The sequence below is a fragment of the Phytophthora sojae genome (genome assembly GCF_000149755.1).
Source record: "Phytophthora sojae unplaced genomic scaffold PHYSOscaffold_1, whole genome shotgun sequence".
Lineage (NCBI taxonomy): Eukaryota > Oomycota > Peronosporomycetes > Peronosporales > Peronosporaceae > Phytophthora > Phytophthora sojae.
In genome coordinates, this window is record NW_009258115.1 from 4700857 (window position 1) to 4719347 (window position 18491).

Sequence of the window (18491 nt, forward strand, 5' to 3'; positions counted from 1 at the left end):
CCTCCGCGGTCTTCCGCTAGCCACTGCCCGTTTTATTACCGAAAGCGACTGGTCCCACGCACTGTTGCCAACCCCCCATTCAATCATAAATGGAATAAAACCCCCTCTCATCACACAGCATTTCCCAACCAGAATAACCTTCCTAAGCCAATACATACTACCCACCGTACCAAAATCTAGGTACATCCCTTACATCAAGCATTCTCCCTCATCTGCAATTTCGCATCCATTACTATCCAGAAATCCCCCGGCCAGAAAACGGAAGCTTTGAGCTTTTGGTCACTCACTACCCAAGCGTCCGCCTCGAAGCTCAAGCTCAAGCTCCCCAGCTCGAGCACGATGCCGGCCCGTCCCGCGTCGAGCTCCGCGCCGGGCTCCGCGTCCTCGAGCCCTGGCAGCAGCAACTCCGTGGCCGCCATCTCGGGCGGCTTCTCGTCCGCGCCCATCAACCCCGTGGTGGCCAGCAGCCACAGCCGCCGCCACAAGGGCGAGAGCTGGCGCTCCAGCAACGCCGGCGACTCGCAGAACGAGAACGCGGCCAACAGCGCCGACTCGCCCAGCAGCTCCGGCACGCAGGACGAGGACATCCGCTCCAAGCCGCGGCCGTCGTCCGCCGGATCGCAGGGCAGCGGCCCCAAGGACAGCGACAACCCGATGCAGAGCCAAAGCCAGAACCAGTCGCTGCCGTCGCTGTCCTCGGGCAGCGCGGCGCTGCTGCAGCTGCGCGGCAGCGGCAACTCGCCCCCTTCCAGTAGGAACAACAACAGAGGCAGTAACAGCTCGGAGACGAACAAGCTGCCGCCGCAGAGCGGAGCCAACGCCAACACCGGAGGGCAGCAGAGCCAATCCAACGCCTTCCAGCGATCTGGAGGACCTTCTAGAGGCGCGCGGGAGGAGGGCAACCCGCTGATCCCCGACGAAGAGATGAACGGAGACGACGACGGTGCCGCGGGCGACGCGGAGGACGAGGATCCGTCCGCGCCGCCGTCTCCGCATGACGGACGCGAAGTGCGCATCATGTTCCACGGGCGCGAGGTGTTCGCTGAGGACCTTATCGGTCTGCGCGTGGCCAAGACGTTCGCTGGCCACGGCCGCTTCTTGGGACAAGTAGTCAAGTTCGACAAGCGTGTCTCGCTCTACACTGTGGTCTACGCGGACGGTGACGCAGAGGACCTGACGGTGGACGGCACGCTGCAGATCCTGATCCAGGACGAGATCGAGCGCGCGGATCCGTCGCAGCCCCCGCCGGCCATCTCGCTGCTGCTGAAGAAGACGGAGGGCGGGGCGTCGCCCGCTAGTCCCGATACTGGGGACTTTATGATGGCACCGCCGAGGCAAGCCAGCGCTGCGCCTCGACGCGCGCGTATCCAGGTCAGCGAGCGTGAGGCGCAGTTTGTCATCAGTCTGTTCGAGAACCACGCGCTGCCCAGTCTGGTGCGGCAAGGGTGGCGCGTGCAGACCAGTACCTCTGGAAGGGGCGAGACGCGCTTCGTGTCGCCTTCAGGAGAGATCTTCCTGTCTGCGCTGGACGTTGTCGGGTACATCGCCTCCGAGAGCGAGCTCCTCACCGCGTGCTTCCCTGCTAACGTGCACTCCGCTATCCTGTCGCTGTTGCCCCGTGAAGCTGCACCCAGCTCGGCAGCGTTTACGGACACGGGAAGCAACCACGGCAGCACTGGAGGTGCGTCGAGGAAACGAACGACGTCAGATTCGCCTAGCGCGGAACAGTTTGACGGCAAGAGGACGCGACAGGCGCGCGATGACGCGTACGTAGCCGCCGGGATCCCGATGCGTGCGGGTATGGGGCGTGGTGCTGAAGCGGCGCTGAACAGAACCGAGGAACTGAATCGACGTGCGGAGGCAGCCAGCCGTATTGCTGCTTATCGCGGACAAGGTATGGGTGGGCGCATTCGGATGTCTGGAGACCGGCTCGTCGGAGGTGAGACGACGAGTGAAGCTCGCATCCAAGCCCCGCCTGATCTTAGAGGATATCGGCGAGTTTCTAGCCGCGATCCCACGCTGGAGAATCCTTTCTCCTCCCGTTGGTCTGGTGTTGAACCGGCCCCCGGTCGGGCAGAATCGGCAGAGTATACTCGCCGGTTTGCGGACTCACCGGGCTGGCGAGAACGCGGCGACGCATTCCTGTCAGATCGCCAGCTTGAAGCACACCCTCGCAATCGCATTCGAGCAGAAGGCCGCTACATTCAGCGATTGAGCGCGCGGGCCGCGCCGGAAGGAACTGCGTCGGGCACGCCCACAGGCTACTACCGGGACTCGACGGGCTCCTCTCCTGGCGGCCAGGCGAGTCCGATGCCGGGTGGTCTGGGATATCCTCAATACCCAACGATGCGAGCAAGAGCTGCAGACTACGGCCGAACATCCGCAGCCCCTCGACCTCGCGAGACGGCAAGCTTCATGTCGCCCACTGACACTCTGGGAGCTAGCGCAGCATTCTCCATGGTGGATGTCGACCGCATCTCTACGTCTCGACCAGGAAGTGCTCATGGGGAGCAACCGCGGGGTCGCTCCCCACGACAGGCTGAAGCTCAGCAGGCATACCTCCAACACCGCTGTACCAACAGTGGCCACAGCTACCGCGGCAGTGAAAGTCACTATGCTGCGGAAGCCTCGAACGAACCTCAAGGCGAACAGCACAAATCGAGTGCGAGTGGCACATCCAGTGCCCCCAACCAGCAGCAACAACATGAGTGAGACCTAAAGGCCTGAAATGTATCATCGACACAGTGAAGTCGTGTTTTAATCTTTATTCACGTTGTGAACGTGGTAGAACTCGAGGTTCCTCTGCTTCTCTTCTTGCATGGCGACAGACTTCGCCTCACTCAGTGCAGCGACCACCTCGGACATGCGCGTGAACTTCCATTCAACCAGTCGACGAGTCAACGCGCGCAGCCTTCGTGTGAACGAGCTTTCGCCAAAGTCGCGCGTGTACTGTCGACACAAAGTCGTGATCTGAAGCACCACGCGCGTGTGCACCTCGGACAAGTGGGCAATGGAGTCAGCCTCGACCACCACTTTGCCACTGATCAGGTTGCGTTGTTGCTGAGTTCCTACTAGCGTCACCGCTCGCTCAAGATCCTGCAGCCATTGGGGCTTGACTTTCGCAGTGTCTAAGCTATCCACACGAGCGTGTTTGCCAGCAAGAACGCGAGCTCGGTAGTGTGCCAAACGAGCGAACTCGCTCACCTCGTCCAAGTCGAGATCTGCGAAACCTGGTTCCCGACCGCAGGCGGCAACAAAGTCCTCCGTTCTTGGTAACTGCAGAGGATAAACGTCCAACAAGCTGGTACTGGATGACCGGGTCATGCCTTGCTCGTCTCTAGCAGAAAGCTTGGTAGATTGAGCAGATCGAGGCCGCTCATATGTCGGATCCGCGTGGGTTGAGCCCTTGGGACGTCTAACGAACGGAGCCACAACAGTAAGTCAAAAGACGAAACGTGTGTAAGTTGGTGCAAGTACTGGAACGTAGACTCACCTGAGACCTCTGGGACTGCGTTTCGTAGGAGATTGCTTACAGAATTCGCTGGACTTCTTCATTGCAGCGCGAGTCGTAACATATTCGCGCCGTCTTGCGGTTATCGAGGTCTCATCAATCGTAGGTGCGTTATTACTGGGGGCGGTGGTGTCGACTTGTCGCTTTATATCCACGTTTTCGGACCGGGTGTCGATTCCATTCGCATTCGTCTTTTTGCCTGGCTCCGTGGAAATATCGCGAGACGGTATGACCTGAGTCTTCTTGCGCATCGTATCACTCGTATACGGCTTTCTTGTCGGGGAGGGAGAAGTGGATGAAGGTGCCGACACTTTTCCACGAAGTCCGGTTCGAGTTTGACTTCGGGGCTGGCGTTCTCGGGTAGATGGTGCTGGGTTTCGCACCAGTCTCTTGTTGCCTTTACGCTTTGTGCGTGATACGGAGGACGGGGCTGATACTGAAGCGCTAGTACTGCTCTGGGGTGGGTGCAATTTAGCCCAGAGACATCTCCACCACCGTGCTATCCGACCAGCAGGCCCATCGACCCAAACGAACACGACGCGATAGATTGCTGGACATGAAACATAGTACAGCTGACGCAAGCGATAGAAATTCGAGTCTCCATAGCAAGCTGAGAGGTGGGCAGCGCTCCCATTGCGACGACGAAACCATTGGGCCAGTGACCATGCAACCGAGGTGCACAAATTCATGTGAGCGGTGGGGCCTTGTGGACCCACGAACGACATCAGTGAAACCAAATATCGGTATCGAAAGCGAATCGACGGTACGAAATCGTTTCCAGAATCTGCAGCCATGGCTTGGGCATAGAAATCTGCCGCAAACACGCACAGATCGTTGTCGAAGAAGCGATCGGCCATTGCCTCCCACAGCTTGACGTTGTTCTGGTCGAAAACACTTAGAAGAGGTGGCCGATAGAGTTTCTTCCGCCAGAACTGTGCTGCCTCAACGGATCCACGCTGTTGATACAGCCGAGCCTTCCGTGAACAGAACCGATAACTAATTAAACGATGCTAAGAAACAACAGTTGCTACAAAACTTACAATGATGCAGATCCCGTCTACCAGTGAAAATGGCGGAGGCATCGACTGGTAAAGACTCTGTCCGCCATGATATGCGTCAAAATCTTCCAAATTAGGGCTGAGTTTCTTTCCAACTCACCAGCATGCAGTCGATACTAGCATCCAGTTGCTGGACAGCTTTTAGAAGCTGGGCAATATGCAGAACTGCACATTTATAGGATGTGCTGGCTGACTTTGAGATTTCTAAGACGCTTCGTAGCGCTATCGTTGCTTCCGTGTAGTTTTCCGTCCGCAAGCACTCCCTACACGAGAAATAGAAACATGCACGTAAAAAAAATCTTCACCCCAAGTTCGGGATTCTTGACTCTACAGCTGCAATACAACAAACCTTGCATAGCTTGTCGCGCTATCCACAACTCGTGAGGTGTCGCTACCGTCGTCATTGCCGCTGCTCTCATTATCCTCCGGGGCTAACGCACCATCACCGTCTTCACCTGTAGGCGGCAAGCTTTCAAGAATGTTGACATTGCCGCCATCGTTGCCCATCAAGTTCATTCCGAACTACACAGCTAAAAAGAGCAGCAAGAAGCAATCCTAAACCAAACTTAGCATTCCCGATGAAATGAGCCCGAATACGAATAAAGAAACTTGGATTTGATACCAACAGCAATTTATCCGCCCTTTATATTCTTCTCCTTCATGGCGACCCAGAATTCGTAGTAACCATCATACCATTTCCTGATCTCTGAACCCTTTGGTTCGTCGGGGATTTTCAGTGCGTGGAAGGCGTCGCTAAAGTCGACTCCTTTCTCCTTGTAGAGTTTTTCGTACGACATTTTCTTGCCGTAGTACTTTTTGATTTGTGCGAGTTTCTTCGCGTACACATACTCATCCCATGTGGAACGACTCGACATCGCCTTCACAGCCTTGATGAAGCCTGCCAAATCCCTGTCTTCGCTATCCGCGTCGACTTTCTCCTCGTAGCTCCGCAGAAAACGTTGGTCATTGCGATTCGCGTGAGGGGCGACGGCTCCAACCGCCTCGTTCTTCTGAAGCTTGTTCGGACTTGAATCTGTTGTCGTGGGCAACGCTGAGCTGCTCGAAAGGAAAGCGCCCACCGCCATTAGCAAAACGAGATACGTCCGCATGGTTGCAGCCCGTTGGGTTTCGAGGGAAATTGAAAAATGGAGAGCCACGAACGAGGCTGGTGGCGGTGCCATTCACATCGCTTTGTTGATCGTGCTCGATTCTCTGTCCTGTTCATCTGTTCACGAGGGCACGAATGCATTCGGAGCCGAAGCCATAGGGTGATGTACCTTTCGGTCATTTTGCCGAGTCCTACGTAGGACTTTGGAGGTCAGTTAATCTGAGGTTGGCGGTCTCTAAATCTGACATGCAAATCTCGGACGAGTCCGATGAGCGGTCTCCCGGAGTCTCCGTTCAATGGACTCCGGTTGGAGTCCAAGCCAAGCAAGCTTTGTTTAGAGAAGCAAGCAATGCCGGAACCCGCGAAGGCGAAGGGCGGAGACTGGAGTGTTTAACGTATCGACTGCATCGTGTTTCCCTAAGTTTATTTTGCGGTTGACATACGCCGTATTAGAGTCAGCTCGTATGAAAGTGGGTTTACGCGTGGCACTCCAACCTCTGAGCATGAGTCAATGTACACTGCAGCTGCTGGACACTCAAGCGAAGAAACTGGGACCGCAATCTACAGTAAGTCACTGCTCGGAGGAACAGCTCGCCACCGGTAATCGAGAGAGTACATGCCGCACTTGTGCTCGACACCTGCCACAAGACTTGGCAGGAGTCCTTCGTAAGACCTCAAACCCCGAATGCCGTGAAAATGGGCGACATTTGGGCTTTCGGCTGTTTGTAGGATCTGCGCAAGTGCTTCCATCGGACTAGCAATTCTTGGTCCTAATTCCCTACGAGGGACCTGCTAATCTGCTCCGATAACCTAGCCCCATCTTAGTAGGTAGCTATTTTACTCCGATTCGCCAAAACAACTGCAAAGCACAATATTATACCGCAATTCGCATGTGGAGAGCTGCACCCTATGTTCACCCCGGTAATGTTGATCTGTATAATCAATGATTTTGGCAATACAGTCGTCCCCGGGCTAGTCCCGGCTGTATATTTTAATGTACCTCGCACAGGAAGTACAAGCAGTTCTCAAGATTTGCGCGCTATTTCTGCAAACATATTGACTTAGATGCGTGTACAGCGAGACCTACTGCGACAAGTGGCACGTTGCATCAATACCACCACCGTATTCTTGAGCTAAGCTTGTAGTAACTCAGTACATACTCATCTATGTTCAGACCACGTGAATCTTGTTGATTCGCAAACATCATAAGTACCACTGTGGCGAATAGGCCGGGGACGCCTGTATGAGGCGAGATTTGCTGTATTTATAGCGACCACCTGCTAGATTTACGATAAATCGAGGTGCATAAATGGGTGGAAGCCTAGAGTTACGCTAAAAGCGCCACAATTGCAGTTTTGAGAAAGTGCAATTGTGGCTGTGCAGCTGCAATTCTGTCGGTTTTTACCCACAAGCACCTACACACACGGCAATTATGCATAAGAGGGTGGATGTGCTGGGGATCATGGACGGTGGTGTACTGGGCCTATGCATGGCTGCTGACAGGCCCTCCCAAGTCGATATATATATGAGGAGGTGGATTTATGCATAATTTTAGCAGCTCGTGTATCTTTTTTCACACATATTTAGGAGCAGGCTTTGCCATATTTAGCGTCTAAAATGGTCGGCAAAATAACTCCAAAGCACAATAAAAGTATCATTTACAAAATTCAACATGTTGTATTGTGAATCCCGGCCAAATGAATCGGGTCGGTTTTGGGGCCCCTGTCCAAGTCATTTGCCGAATCGCCGGCCAACAAACATATGGTTCTGTGCCCGCATGTCAAGGCCAATCCGTACTTAGTAGGGAGTCAAGGGGGCATAGCCGGGCGACCATAGTCTGGCGATCCGCCCCGATCGGAAAATTAGAGTAGAACTCACAATTTAAGTCACAGCTGTAATATTGTGGTTATATCTTATTTGCCGGATATAATAATTGGTCTGATTGGATAAAAATATGTAGATTGCTTCATATGATTGGTCGATGTAGGTGCATCTCATAAGTGGGTGCAGCTCTCAACATGCGAATTGCGGTACACGTATGTCTGGATGAGCACATTGATTGGGAAGCAATCTTCACCTCTCAAGGCTGCTCCGTTCTTAGCGGACCGGTCGAACCCTGTGCAGTTGAAGCTATTGGCCGGACCCCGGGATCCCGCATCATGTACCGATGGCGACCGGAATTATTTATTTTTATCGGCGGGGCAGTGATAATATATACTGTATAGGTTGTGACAACTTTGTGATAATTTTTCGAGTTTAGCTAGAGCTCATTTCACCTTCAAGCATCTAGCATCCAGTATGAAGTCTAGGCGAACTGGAGGTGCAGAGGTTCCTCGGCGCAAACGTGATACGTAAGTATTGAAATCGTCGTGACCACAAAGCTGCTGCATACGACCAAGCAGATTCAAGCTCACGGCTTGAAGCTAGCGCCTGCTACAGCAGCAGCGGCGTCGGGCACGCAAAGTTGCGAACTCTGCAGCTCTGTGCAACTCGAGAGTCGATGCTACAAGACATACATAGCATAGATACATACACTTGAATTTACCGAATATACCGGTTGCTAATGCGGGGCAAGCGGGGACCCCGGGGTCCCGCCAAACGGACAAATTTTGTCCAGCGCATGACACGTGCATGCATACATTGCATTTGGCACGGTGCTTGTAAATGGTAAACTTATGCTACCGGCTTCCCTCGTACTAGACGCCTAGGCGTTGTATTCGAGGTTGGTCAACAATCCCGAATCTGATCGGACCCTCGAACTGAAGCTATAGCAAAATAGAACGCCTACCCAAGCGTAACACAACTCAAGAATGTCAGCCAAGAAAAAGCGTAATAGCTACAGTATCGGATTCAAGCGCAGTGTTGCTGGAGAGTACAAGAAGGGTGTCGACGGTTTTGGGTTTGCCGCCCTTGCCGCAAAACTCAAGATACCCTCGACGTCGATAGTTCGGAAATGGGTTGAGCAGCTGGGCGCCTTAGAGGCCACTACCAACCTTCAGGGATTTTAGATTTCTTGAATACAACGCCTACCTTTTGCATCCTTCAGTTTCACTTGAATATAACGCCTAGGCCTTTTATTCAAATAGAACGCCCACTGTGCGCGTTCTATTTTTTTAGAACGCCCAGGCGTCTACAGTAATGTGCGTGAATACCGGACGGGTCTACAGCTAATACCCTTGTATAATTCATTATTATGGGCTTACGATGTGACGAGATGGTGATAAGCAAAGGTACTGAGCTAAAAATCCATTAAACTCGTGATGTCGTATTCAGCGGTAATTTGAATATTGGCGCGCTTTCGCCACTTTGATTTTCTTTAAAAGCGTTCACTTCCTCATTTGCGATCAAAGCCTCAAACTACCAACCAAGGTATCATCCACTGTATCAAGAGGTTTGACATTCTTACTGCTTTGATGTGGTGTGAGGACGCCTGGTCGAAGGTTACTGCTGATACCATACAGCATTGCTGCAGCTGGCAAGAGGAGAACAAGGAAGGACTTTGCAGCATGGGAGATTGGTGGACTCTCATTTGTCCAAATATTTCAAGCACCACCAAGAAAATCGGCATCAAGCCACCAGAACCCCAGAAATTCGGCACAAAGCCATCAGAAATCCGGCATCAAGCCCCCAAGAACTGCGCCCACCGTGGCCAAGTAGGCACTGCCTATAATCCAGGTCGCTATAGTTAGCAATTAACGCAAATAGAGGATCTCTTCACCACCATACAGCATTGCTGGTATCACTCGGGCCTTATTAACAAGGCCGCCATCAATTTCTTGACGAACTAAATAATATCAATACATTCATTTTTCTTAACGAATTGGATTCAACTTATACTCTTGGAGACCTTATATATATCAGGCGTCCGGTATTCACGCACATTACTGTAGTACGAGGGAAGACGGTAGCGTGATAAGAGCGTGTTCGCTAGGTAGCTGGAGATGGAGATGACCTCTCATCAACTCTATTTCTTGTCTTTTGATTGGTCAAAATAGTTTAGTTCACAACGTGACAACTGGAGAATTACCCCGTCTCCTTCTCCAGCTCTGGGAGCTGGAGAAGGAGAAAGTAGCTGGAGATTGAGGCAGTTCAGCCGCACACACAATGAACGAAGAGGAAGCTGTACTGGTTGCTACATGCTCAGCTGTCGCACAGGTTGCAGTCCTCCTATCAGGAGAATCCGACGATGCGCCGCAAGGCCCTAAGGAACAGAATCGTACCGTGACCTCACTGCACTTTGAGCCCATGCTACAGTCAGCCGCGTATGCAAGTTGGTTTGAAGACAATCTTCGCTGCACCAAGCCAACTTTCCTACGTATTGCTGGTTTACTACGAGATCAAGGTGTTCTGTTTGCTGCTGCCAAAGTACGGCAGCATAGCTTTGAGAAGAAAGTTGCAGCCGTGTCAAAACGAGCCCGCAGCAGGGCATCAGCTGCTGCAGTCGTCCACGCAAAGGAGGGTTGCTTCGTAGCGATAGACGTTTCACCAGTATTGGCCTTCTTCTTCTGATTCCCAACGCGGCGATGTGAGTCTTGGTTGCGGGCTGACGCAGCTACAACTCCGAGCGCAAAAAGCTGGCTGGGTGTCTCTGAATGCGGCAGCGCCAGCGCCAGCGAGGAAGTGCGGGCATCCAGCTCCGTTTGAGTAGTGGCCGGTGTCGCATACACAGTCTGGGCAAGAGCAACATCAGAGACAGGTATGTCCAAACTGGCAGTAGCCAGCACGAGGTCGCCACTGGCTGACGGGAGCGGAGGCGCAGCTCTCGGAGCGTCATCGGCAGCTTGGTCCATCTTGCCACGCGTCCGGTGTCTCGGGCACAGTGTTCCCGGAACAGCAAAGTAAGGAGAAGGAGAGCGAGTCGCACTGTGATTGGCTAATTTTACCTAGATGCGCTCTGTTGTAGCGAACAAGCTGGAGATGGAGATGCACCAACTCCCTGCAGATATCCATCTCCAGCTGCGTAGCGAACACGCTCTAACGACAGCTCCCATTTTCTTCATCATCCGGATACTACTGAAGTTACGTTGTCTCCTACAATACACTCATCGTGAAAGAAGCGGAGCTCTATGAAGCGTTCGTATTCAAGTAACAAGTCCTGTGGTACCGGCACACGTGTGCCACGGCAGCCTTGCTACCATATACGGTACAGTACCTTTCTGGTTTTTAATGGTTCTACAGCGTGATGAATGGAGTTGAATGATCTTTTTACACAATTGTCGGAGCTCGAGTTACGGCTAAGCTGCAACACGTGCAAGACGGAGACACCAATTCGACCGACTGTACTCGACAGACACCACTTCAAGACCAGGGACCTGCGCCACCAATGCCTCCAGGTCTCCCTTGCGATACACGTGGCAGTATCGCTCGTAGACCACCCACCGCTTTTCACGATCAGCGCGTCCATGGGACCCTGCACCGCCATCGACCTCTTCCTCGCTCCCCTTTTCCTGAGCGTACTTTTGCTGCAGTTTCCACTCCACCATGACGTCCTGCTTCTCGAAACGCCGCTTCGAACGCTCATCCTGCTCAAAGGCCCAGGCGACGATCAACACCTCGCCACCAACTCGAACCAACCGCGCCAGTTCACTGATAAGTGCAACACGTCGTTCCTCCGTGGAAATATGATGCATCACTGCAATGGACAACGCCGCATCGAATGCCCCCGACCTCAGCGGGACCTTGAGTGCATCACAACCCAGCAAGTTGCTGTAATTGGCGACAGGGTCTCAGTTAGCGAACACCTCACGCCCTCAAGATGTCACATATCAATTACGCACCAGTCACTCGACGCTGCAGTTTGCATCAATGGGATGCTGCGATCGGCTCCGATCATGCACAGCGAGGGGTTCACCCGCAGGTATTTGCCATTGCCACAGCCCACGTCAGCCACGAGTGCACCAGGCTCCAATTGCTCGAGGAATTGGGTCACTTGGGGCCACGGATGGTGTCGCGTGTGGCTGAAATGCGGCGCAATGAGGTCGTACACCTTGTGCACGTGCTCGCGCTCGAGCTCCGTCGGAGCCAACGGACTGCAGGACGGAGCAGCAGCACCGGCAGTTACGGCGGCCATCGGATTGGGAAATGGCTACACTTCAGTTTTTACAAGACATCACTATTTTCCCTCGATAAAGTGACTGGTAAAGTAAACTTCAAGTTGCCTTGATCTTATCTTACCGGTATGCATTATATTCAGTCTTTACGTAGGTCGGAGGCGTGTAAGGGCGGCGCTGGTGGCGCGGGGAGCTCTCGCAACTCGCTCCTGGAGATACGCACAACCTTCGCTCCAGTCCGTTCCCCACTGGTTCGTGCGGTGCTGCCTCGACTCTGAGACGCTCGAAGGTAAACTTTGGCGGTGGCCAGGTCCTTCATGAGCGAATCATTGGCGTCCTCAAGCTGCTGGATGCGACGCTGCAATTGTCTCTCACGCCCAGTATCGGAGGAATCGTCGCTGTCAGACTGCCGCTGCTGCTCGCTTGACGACCGGATAAGCTGCTGGAGCTGAGCCTGCATCTGCTTGGCCTTCGACTTGTAGAAAACGACGTGTTTCTCCAAGTCGGCAATGTACTCGTCCTTCTTCTGGCAGCGGACGATGAGCTTCTGCCACTCGCCGTCCTTAGGTCCCTCGCCATCTTCGTTGTTAGACGGTACCAGGACCTTCGGCTGCATCTTCTTGAGCTGCTCCATGGCTTCGGCGCTCTCTCGCTGCTGAGCTGCCAGCCGCCGGTCAAACTCGTCCCGTGCCACTGCTAACCCGCTTTCCAACTGGCTCAGCGCTGCTTCACGCTCGCTCAACAGAGTCTGCAGCTCCTGCACCTCGTTCCCCATCTCGCTCACCCGCATACGCAGTCGAGCGACTTCATCCAGACATTTGCCCATGATGGTAGCTGTAGCACCAGTAGGGTCCACGCCGAGCTGTTGAACCAGTCCATTAGCTAGACCGTCAAGTGGAGACTTGGCATCTCTGCTTTCAGACCGCTGCTTGATGGCGAGCAGATCGTTGCGCGCAGCCACCAGCTCTGCGTCTTGGAACGCGATGTGCGAGTCCAAGTCCACGATCAGCTCCTCGAGGTCCTGGAGCTCTTGCTGCGCCTCGCTGTCCAGGAAGTCCGCCTTCTCCTCCTTCTTCCGAAGAGCAGCGAGTTTTTGCTCGGCACGCACGCGCAGCTTCTTGAGGCGTTCGAGTTCCTCCAGCGACTTGGATTCGGCCTGCATGCGCTCGTCTAGTGCGTGGAGAGACTTGGACAGGTCCGAGATACTTTCACGTACGCCCAGACTCTGACGCATCTTCTGCATCTCCAAAGCGTTCACACGTCGAGCAGCTTCGGTTCTGCTTTGCTCCGCGTCCTTCTTGCCCTTAAGCAAGTGAACCACCTCACGCCGAGTGGCGTGATACTCGATCAGCTCCTTGACACTGCGCTCAAAGGCCGAGATCACCGCTTCCTTGTCGATTGGCCCGTTGTTATGGGATCTCCTTGCAGTTGGAGGTCGACTTGATTTACTTGGAGCTGGTGTACCAGGCCGCTCATGGTCAGCTTCCTTCGCGCTAAGACTCTTGGTGGAGACAGTGGTTGCGGCCTCTTCTTTCACTTCGCTGCGCTTGTCGTTAAGTACCGAGTCTTCTAGGACTTGGTTGTCGCGCTTCAGTGCTTCGATTGAGTGCTCGGCCTCGCTAAGTTGACGCTCGTAGTTCTGCCGTTCCAGAGCCCAGCGCCGGGTAGATTCTTCACGGGCGTCCAGTAGTTCCTCCTGTCGAGAAATAAGTACATACAATGCCATGTAAGACAACACTGTCTCCCTACACACTCCTATCAATGAATGCAGCCGCCTCTCACCGTACATTCTTCTTCTGTAGCTCCTCGAGTTTCGCCTGAAGAGCGGTGATCGTCGTTTCCAACTTGCCAATAGCTTCACTCGTTCTCAAGCGAGATCCAGACGTAAGACTGCCTCGACTACTGTTATCGCTTCTGCTACTCGTACTATTGCGTGAGAACCCCGAAGCTCCGCCGCTTCTGGATTTGCGTGGTGCTGAGGGCATTCTGGGCTCCTCTCCACCATTTTCTTCATCGGGATTGTCCATTACCACCTTGTCTTCATTGCCATCGTAAGCTGCAGTGCCTCCACGACGAGAAAACAATCCACGCGACGACGATACCGTCTTCCCACTGCTTGTAGAAGGCGTGCGAGAGCGTCGACCAGAAGGTGAATCCGTTGTAGTGTGGCTTGAAGACTTGCTCTCCGACTTCTCATCAGCCAACGACATCCGCGATTTCTCTTGAGCATCACTGGGAACCTCCGAGTTGGTCCACAACTGCCCACCACGCTCGAGCTCCTGCACGCGTTGAATGAGCTTCTCGTTCTTCCCCTTCGCTTCAACCAGGAGCGCCTGAAGTTTTGATATATCCGTGTTCTTAATCTCGAAAATCTGTTCGTCTCGTGTCAAATTCGCCTTCGCTTCTTTCAGTTCATGACGAAGCTTCTGAACCACGACAGATTCTTCCAATTGTTGAGCGCAGTCCTCATCCTGACTCGCAGGGTCGCTGTCTTTCTCACTTCGACGTCGAGACGGTGAAGGCAACAGCTTCTTAGCACTGATCTCGCTCAGGTTTGCCGTCTGGATGGAAGCATTGAGCAGCTTCACGATCTCGTTCAGTCTCGCCTGGACCGGTCGACCAAGAGACTTTATCTCGCGCTCCATGGCCACCAACAGAGTGGCGGCTTCCATCGAGTACGAGCGGATACTTTCAATAGCGTCGCCATACAGATGCACGCACTTGGTCGCTTGTGCTAACTCCCGATTGACGGTGACCAGCTCCCGCTCTTGATCCACGTTCTTCTCCTTCTTCCCCATTGACGAAGACGGGCGAGACGGAGGTCGCGAGGGCGGAGCTCCAGCTTTTTGCTGCTTTAGCTGCGTCTGTAGATTGGAGATTTCTTCCCGCATCCGTAGCATTTCTTCATCGTTACGCAGACGCTCCTCCTCGCTCACGATTTTATCGTTGACAATCGGTTTATTCTTGATATTTTTCGCACGGTTCGCATACTTGAGCGTGTTCAGCGTTTCTTCAAAGTTCACACTAGCGGGACTCACGCAGGCGATCATCAATGTGCGGGCGTTGCCTCCCAAACTGTCCTGAAGTAGGCGAGTCAGCTTTGAGTCTCGATACGGCACGTGCACAGCTCCGCTTCCGCTTCCAGCGCTGCCAATACGACGCTTGTCATCGCCCAATGCGCTGATCACATTTCCCAGAGCCAGAAGACCCTGGTTAATGCTCACGGACTCTTTGAAGCGGCCCGCTACAGCTCCAGTGCGTTTGGCACGCTCGGACCCCGCCAAGTCGACGAGGTGAAACTTTGAGAACCTCCGCGTACCGGACGTGAGGTCGCGCTGCTCCAACAACAAGCTGAAAATGGCGTGAGAGCGACTCGATTGTTCGTTCATGAGCGTGCTTCCAGTGACACGTGATGCCCCTCCAACCACGAGATGCCGGAACACTGCCTCCTTCGAGTCTGCAGGTTCCGATTTCACCCCCGTGATCACGATGTTCCCCTCCCCGTCCTCACGAATTGCCAACTGCTTCGACGTTGTCTCGGGATGCAGTAAATCTCGCAGCTCTTCGTTGTAGATTTCAACGTATTCCACGCGCAGCGTGTTCTCAGTTCGACGCTGGTTGTCGCTGTCCTCCTCCTGCAGCTGCAACTTCTTGAACACAGCCTTGATAACCTAAAAACCAGCAACAATTCGGTTAAAGACTTGCAAGAAAAAAACTATAAGCATAAAATTTGTTTTACCCGTGGGATGATGCCCTGTAGCTCTGCGTTCTTCTCACGACCTCGAGCGTCGAATCCTGAGCCTGCCATGGTGTGAGTTTTACCCGTTCCGGTCTGGCCATAAGCCAGCACTGTGGCGTTGTAGCCTTCCAAGAACCCTTGCACCAGCGGCGCAACACATAGTCGATACGTGTCCTACCGCACACGTAAATTCGGTTTAGAGTCATGATTCCGCTTAATGTGAGTGTTTTGAACTTACCGTTTGCGAGCTCGTGACCCCGAGGACATTGTCGAAGGTGAAGGCTCGATCCCTGCCGACGATCAGCTGCTGGGGTCCCTGTTTGGTTCCTGCACTTTCACCTCGGGACGATCCAGAGCTGCTGCTGGACAACCCGTCGAACGAGGCGGCGATGCGAATGCAGCTCTTGGTCTGCTCCTGCTTCTCCTTGGAGCTGAGAGGCCGGATCCGCACACAAACCTTGACCGAGTCCTGCTCCTCAGCGCCTCCACGACGGCTATTCTCCGCAGTCATGAACTCGGCAAACACTCTTAGCAGCAATATATGGGGGAATGGAATGGCAGGAAGCAGCAGTGAGCAGTTGGCTGAAAGACTGGCCATATTGTCGTTACCCCCCACGGGCTCTTCCAGGATGGAAACGTCCATCCATTTGTTTCATCTGGCTTGGAAGCTGCAAGGAATCGCCAAAGTTAGACACGCCTTATGTAGTAGTAGTTTGCTCCAACGGTATCAATACAACACACAATAATCGCTGTTCTTGATGACCCGTTAGTTCAAAAACGTGTCTTTGATGGGTATTGACTGATTGACCTTGACTACCCAACTGGCATGTCCGCCATATCTCGACACTTGACATTCAGCCATGTCGGGCGTCAGCGTTGGTAGCCGCAAAGGCGCAAGTCCCCATGATTTGGCTGCAGGAAGTGACAATGAGGGCACGCCTCCATCCGACGAAGCTTCTGAGCCCACTGGCTGCACCATCGGCATTGACTTCGGCCGTACAAAGTGCGAAGCTGCTGTTGTCGCTGAGGACGGGAGTGCAGCGTTGATTCCATTGGAGTTGCTAGCCCCAGAAAAGTGTTTCTCGCTGCCCAGCTACGTGTCCATGGGGGCCACTGGTGAGTGGGAAGTCGGGTTGCAAGCGGTGAGTCGTGCTAAGGCTGGACACCCGTACACCGTGTACGACTTGACCATGCTACTTGGCAAAAAGTTGGACGCGCTACGACAGCGAGACGTTGAGCGCTGGGCGTTCATTCTCCGTTCCGGTGTTGCTGACAAAGCTGTGGTAGAATGCCCCACCAAGAGCAATACCCCTGATCTGGCGTACCCTGAGCAACTCGTTTCCAAGCTTCTGTCCACGATCAAGCAACGTGCCGAGGTCTTCACTGGAAAGCGCGTCACTGGTGCCGTATTGAGCGTTCCAGCAGCGTACAACCGCACGCAGCGTCAGGCTCTTCGGGATGCGTGCAGTATTGCTGGGATCCCTGTCGAGAAACTCGTGATATCGTCATCGGCATCTGCTGTTGCCCACGCAGACTCACTCACAGACGCAAACAGTAGCGAGAAGATGGCGCTGGTAGTGGACTGCGGCGGTGGGAGTTTAGACGTTACTTTGGCTCGAGTTCGTGCAAATGCGGCCGAGGACTCATCTACGGGGATCGAAATTCAAGTTGAAGCGACAGCGGGTGATCTCGAAACGGGAGGCGAAGCTCTCACCGATCAGCTCTTCGACCATTTCTACCAAGAAGCCAAGGCGTCCGACACGTCCACGAAGACATCAAGCCCAGCATTCTCCCGCCGTCTTCGACGTGCCTGTGTCTTGGCGCAGCGAATCCTCTCCACATCGCAACAAGCAGCAATTGATCTCCCGCCTTGGCTGCTTCGACGTGGAGCTCGCGGGTCAGGATCAGCCACTGGAGCGGTCGCGGGGTTTAGTAGCAGCATCTCGCGAGCAGATTTTGAGACCTTGTGTGGAACAGAGCGATGGAGTCGTCTACCAGATACCGTCGACCAAGTTCTGGCGAGAGCGAAGGTGAAGAAAGAGGATGTCGACGTGATTTTGGTCGCTGGAGGTGCCGAAATTCCGTGAAGTGCTTGGAGACTGCTTCGCGGAGCACTGGAGCCGTATCGTGGACCTACCCAAACACACTGTCGCAGTCGGAGCGGCCTTGATCGCAGCTCAGAACGGTCGACACTCGTTGCTCTACGAGCCCACACCGTTGGCACTAGGTATCCGCAGTGCCAGTGGAGACACACTGGTTGTGGTACCGCCCAGTACCCCGCTGCCAACGCGACAATCGCGAGTCTACTACGCCAGTTGCCAGAGCGAGATCACGTTCGACATCCTGGAAGGCTTGGAGCAACAAGCGAACCATAGTCCCGGAAACACCAGCAGCTTAGAGCATTGCATGGGTTCCGTGCCTATCGACAAGACTCGTGCATCTGCTCCGTTGATATTGAGGCTTGAGATCGTGTTCGAGGTGGACGTGACCGACCGCTTGGCGGTTGTGGTCTCGGACAACTCAAATAATCGCACGACGCGGTTGGTCGTAGCTGGGGATGAAACGTGTCTCTCACCTGAGGCCATTGCACTGGCAAAAGCTCATCTGAGTGAAACTCTGAAGAACTCTGGCGACGTGGAAAACGAATCCAAACCCGCACCTCCGTCGTTGGCGTTGACAATTTCTCCACAAAGTCTCGCACCTGTTGAAGCTTGTCCAATTGACTCCCTGCGCTCCTGCGTAGCTGCGTTGGCACCTATGGTGCAGACCAACCGCCCCAGCGTCTGCATTCCACCTGGAGACGTGTTCATCCTGCGTTCAAGAGTTGAACACGCGAGCGCGTGGCTAGCTCAAGTCGATTCGAACGCGCTCAATACCGACCAGCAACGACACATGGCGCGCGAATATCTCCGTCAAATCCGCGTGCTCCACCTCTCGAGCACTGCCAGCAGCGCCTTCTCTCAACTGCGTCAGGAACTGGACCTGCTCAACTAAAGCAAACAAAATCAAGCAACAGGGAATGCAG

General features: G+C 53.9%; 8 protein-coding genes across 8 annotated transcripts; 3 read left to right on the top strand and 5 right to left on the bottom strand.

The window, feature by feature from the left end:
• Positions 1 to 954: 954 nt before the first annotated feature.
• Positions 955 to 2697, top strand: PHYSODRAFT_438751 (hypothetical protein; the record flags this gene model as incomplete). The annotated part of the gene is made up of 1 exon (XM_009516814.1): positions 955 to 2697. A coding segment is annotated over one exon (1743 nt), but the record flags the coding sequence as incomplete, so codon positions are not given.
• A 60-nt stretch (positions 2698 to 2757) lies between these two features.
• PHYSODRAFT_472296 (hypothetical protein) lies at positions 2758 to 4735 on the bottom strand (the record flags this gene model as incomplete). Its single annotated transcript, XM_009516815.1, has 5 exons — positions 2758 to 3415; positions 3494 to 3628; positions 3677 to 3858; positions 4228 to 4485; positions 4670 to 4735. Coding segments are annotated over 5 exons (1299 nt in total), but the record flags the coding sequence as incomplete, so codon positions are not given.
• A 466-nt stretch (positions 4736 to 5201) lies between these two features.
• PHYSODRAFT_284141 (hypothetical protein) lies at positions 5202 to 5654 on the bottom strand (the record flags this gene model as incomplete). Its single annotated transcript, XM_009516816.1, has 1 exon — positions 5202 to 5654. One exon carries the CDS (start codon positions 5652 to 5654, stop codon positions 5202 to 5204), a length of 453 nt encoding a protein of 150 aa, XP_009515111.1.
• A 4127-nt stretch (positions 5655 to 9781) lies between these two features.
• PHYSODRAFT_447998 (hypothetical protein) lies at positions 9782 to 9991 on the top strand (the record flags this gene model as incomplete). The annotated part of the gene is made up of 1 exon (XM_009516817.1): positions 9782 to 9991. A coding segment is annotated over one exon (210 nt), but the record flags the coding sequence as incomplete, so codon positions are not given.
• Positions 9992 to 10014: 23 nt separating this feature from the next.
• On the bottom strand, positions 10015 to 10467 carry PHYSODRAFT_321562 (hypothetical protein; the record flags this gene model as incomplete). The annotated part of the gene is made up of 1 exon (XM_009516818.1): positions 10015 to 10467. The coding sequence occupies one exon, from the start codon at positions 10465 to 10467 to the stop codon at positions 10015 to 10017; it is 453 nt and encodes a 150-aa protein (XP_009515113.1).
• A 444-nt stretch (positions 10468 to 10911) lies between these two features.
• Positions 10912 to 11747, bottom strand: PHYSODRAFT_471314 (hypothetical protein; the record flags this gene model as incomplete). The annotated part of the gene is made up of 2 exons (XM_009516819.1): positions 10912 to 11383; positions 11455 to 11747. The coding sequence occupies 2 exons, from the start codon at positions 11745 to 11747 to the stop codon at positions 10912 to 10914; spliced, it is 765 nt and encodes a 254-aa protein (XP_009515114.1).
• Positions 11748 to 11866: 119 nt separating this feature from the next.
• Positions 11867 to 15977, bottom strand: PHYSODRAFT_469000 (hypothetical protein; the record flags this gene model as incomplete). The annotated part of the gene is made up of 6 exons (XM_009516820.1): positions 11867 to 12280; positions 12326 to 13213; positions 13265 to 13423; positions 13515 to 15398; positions 15467 to 15640; positions 15705 to 15977. 6 exons carry the CDS (start codon positions 15975 to 15977, stop codon positions 11867 to 11869), a joined length of 3792 nt encoding a protein of 1263 aa, XP_009515115.1.
• Positions 15978 to 16326: 349 nt separating this feature from the next.
• On the top strand, positions 16327 to 18460 carry PHYSODRAFT_321565 (hypothetical protein; the record flags this gene model as incomplete). The annotated part of the gene is made up of 2 exons (XM_009516821.1): positions 16327 to 17496; positions 17537 to 18460. 2 exons carry the CDS (start codon positions 16327 to 16329, stop codon positions 18458 to 18460), a joined length of 2094 nt encoding a protein of 697 aa, XP_009515116.1.
• Positions 18461 to 18491: the final 31 nt, after the last annotated feature.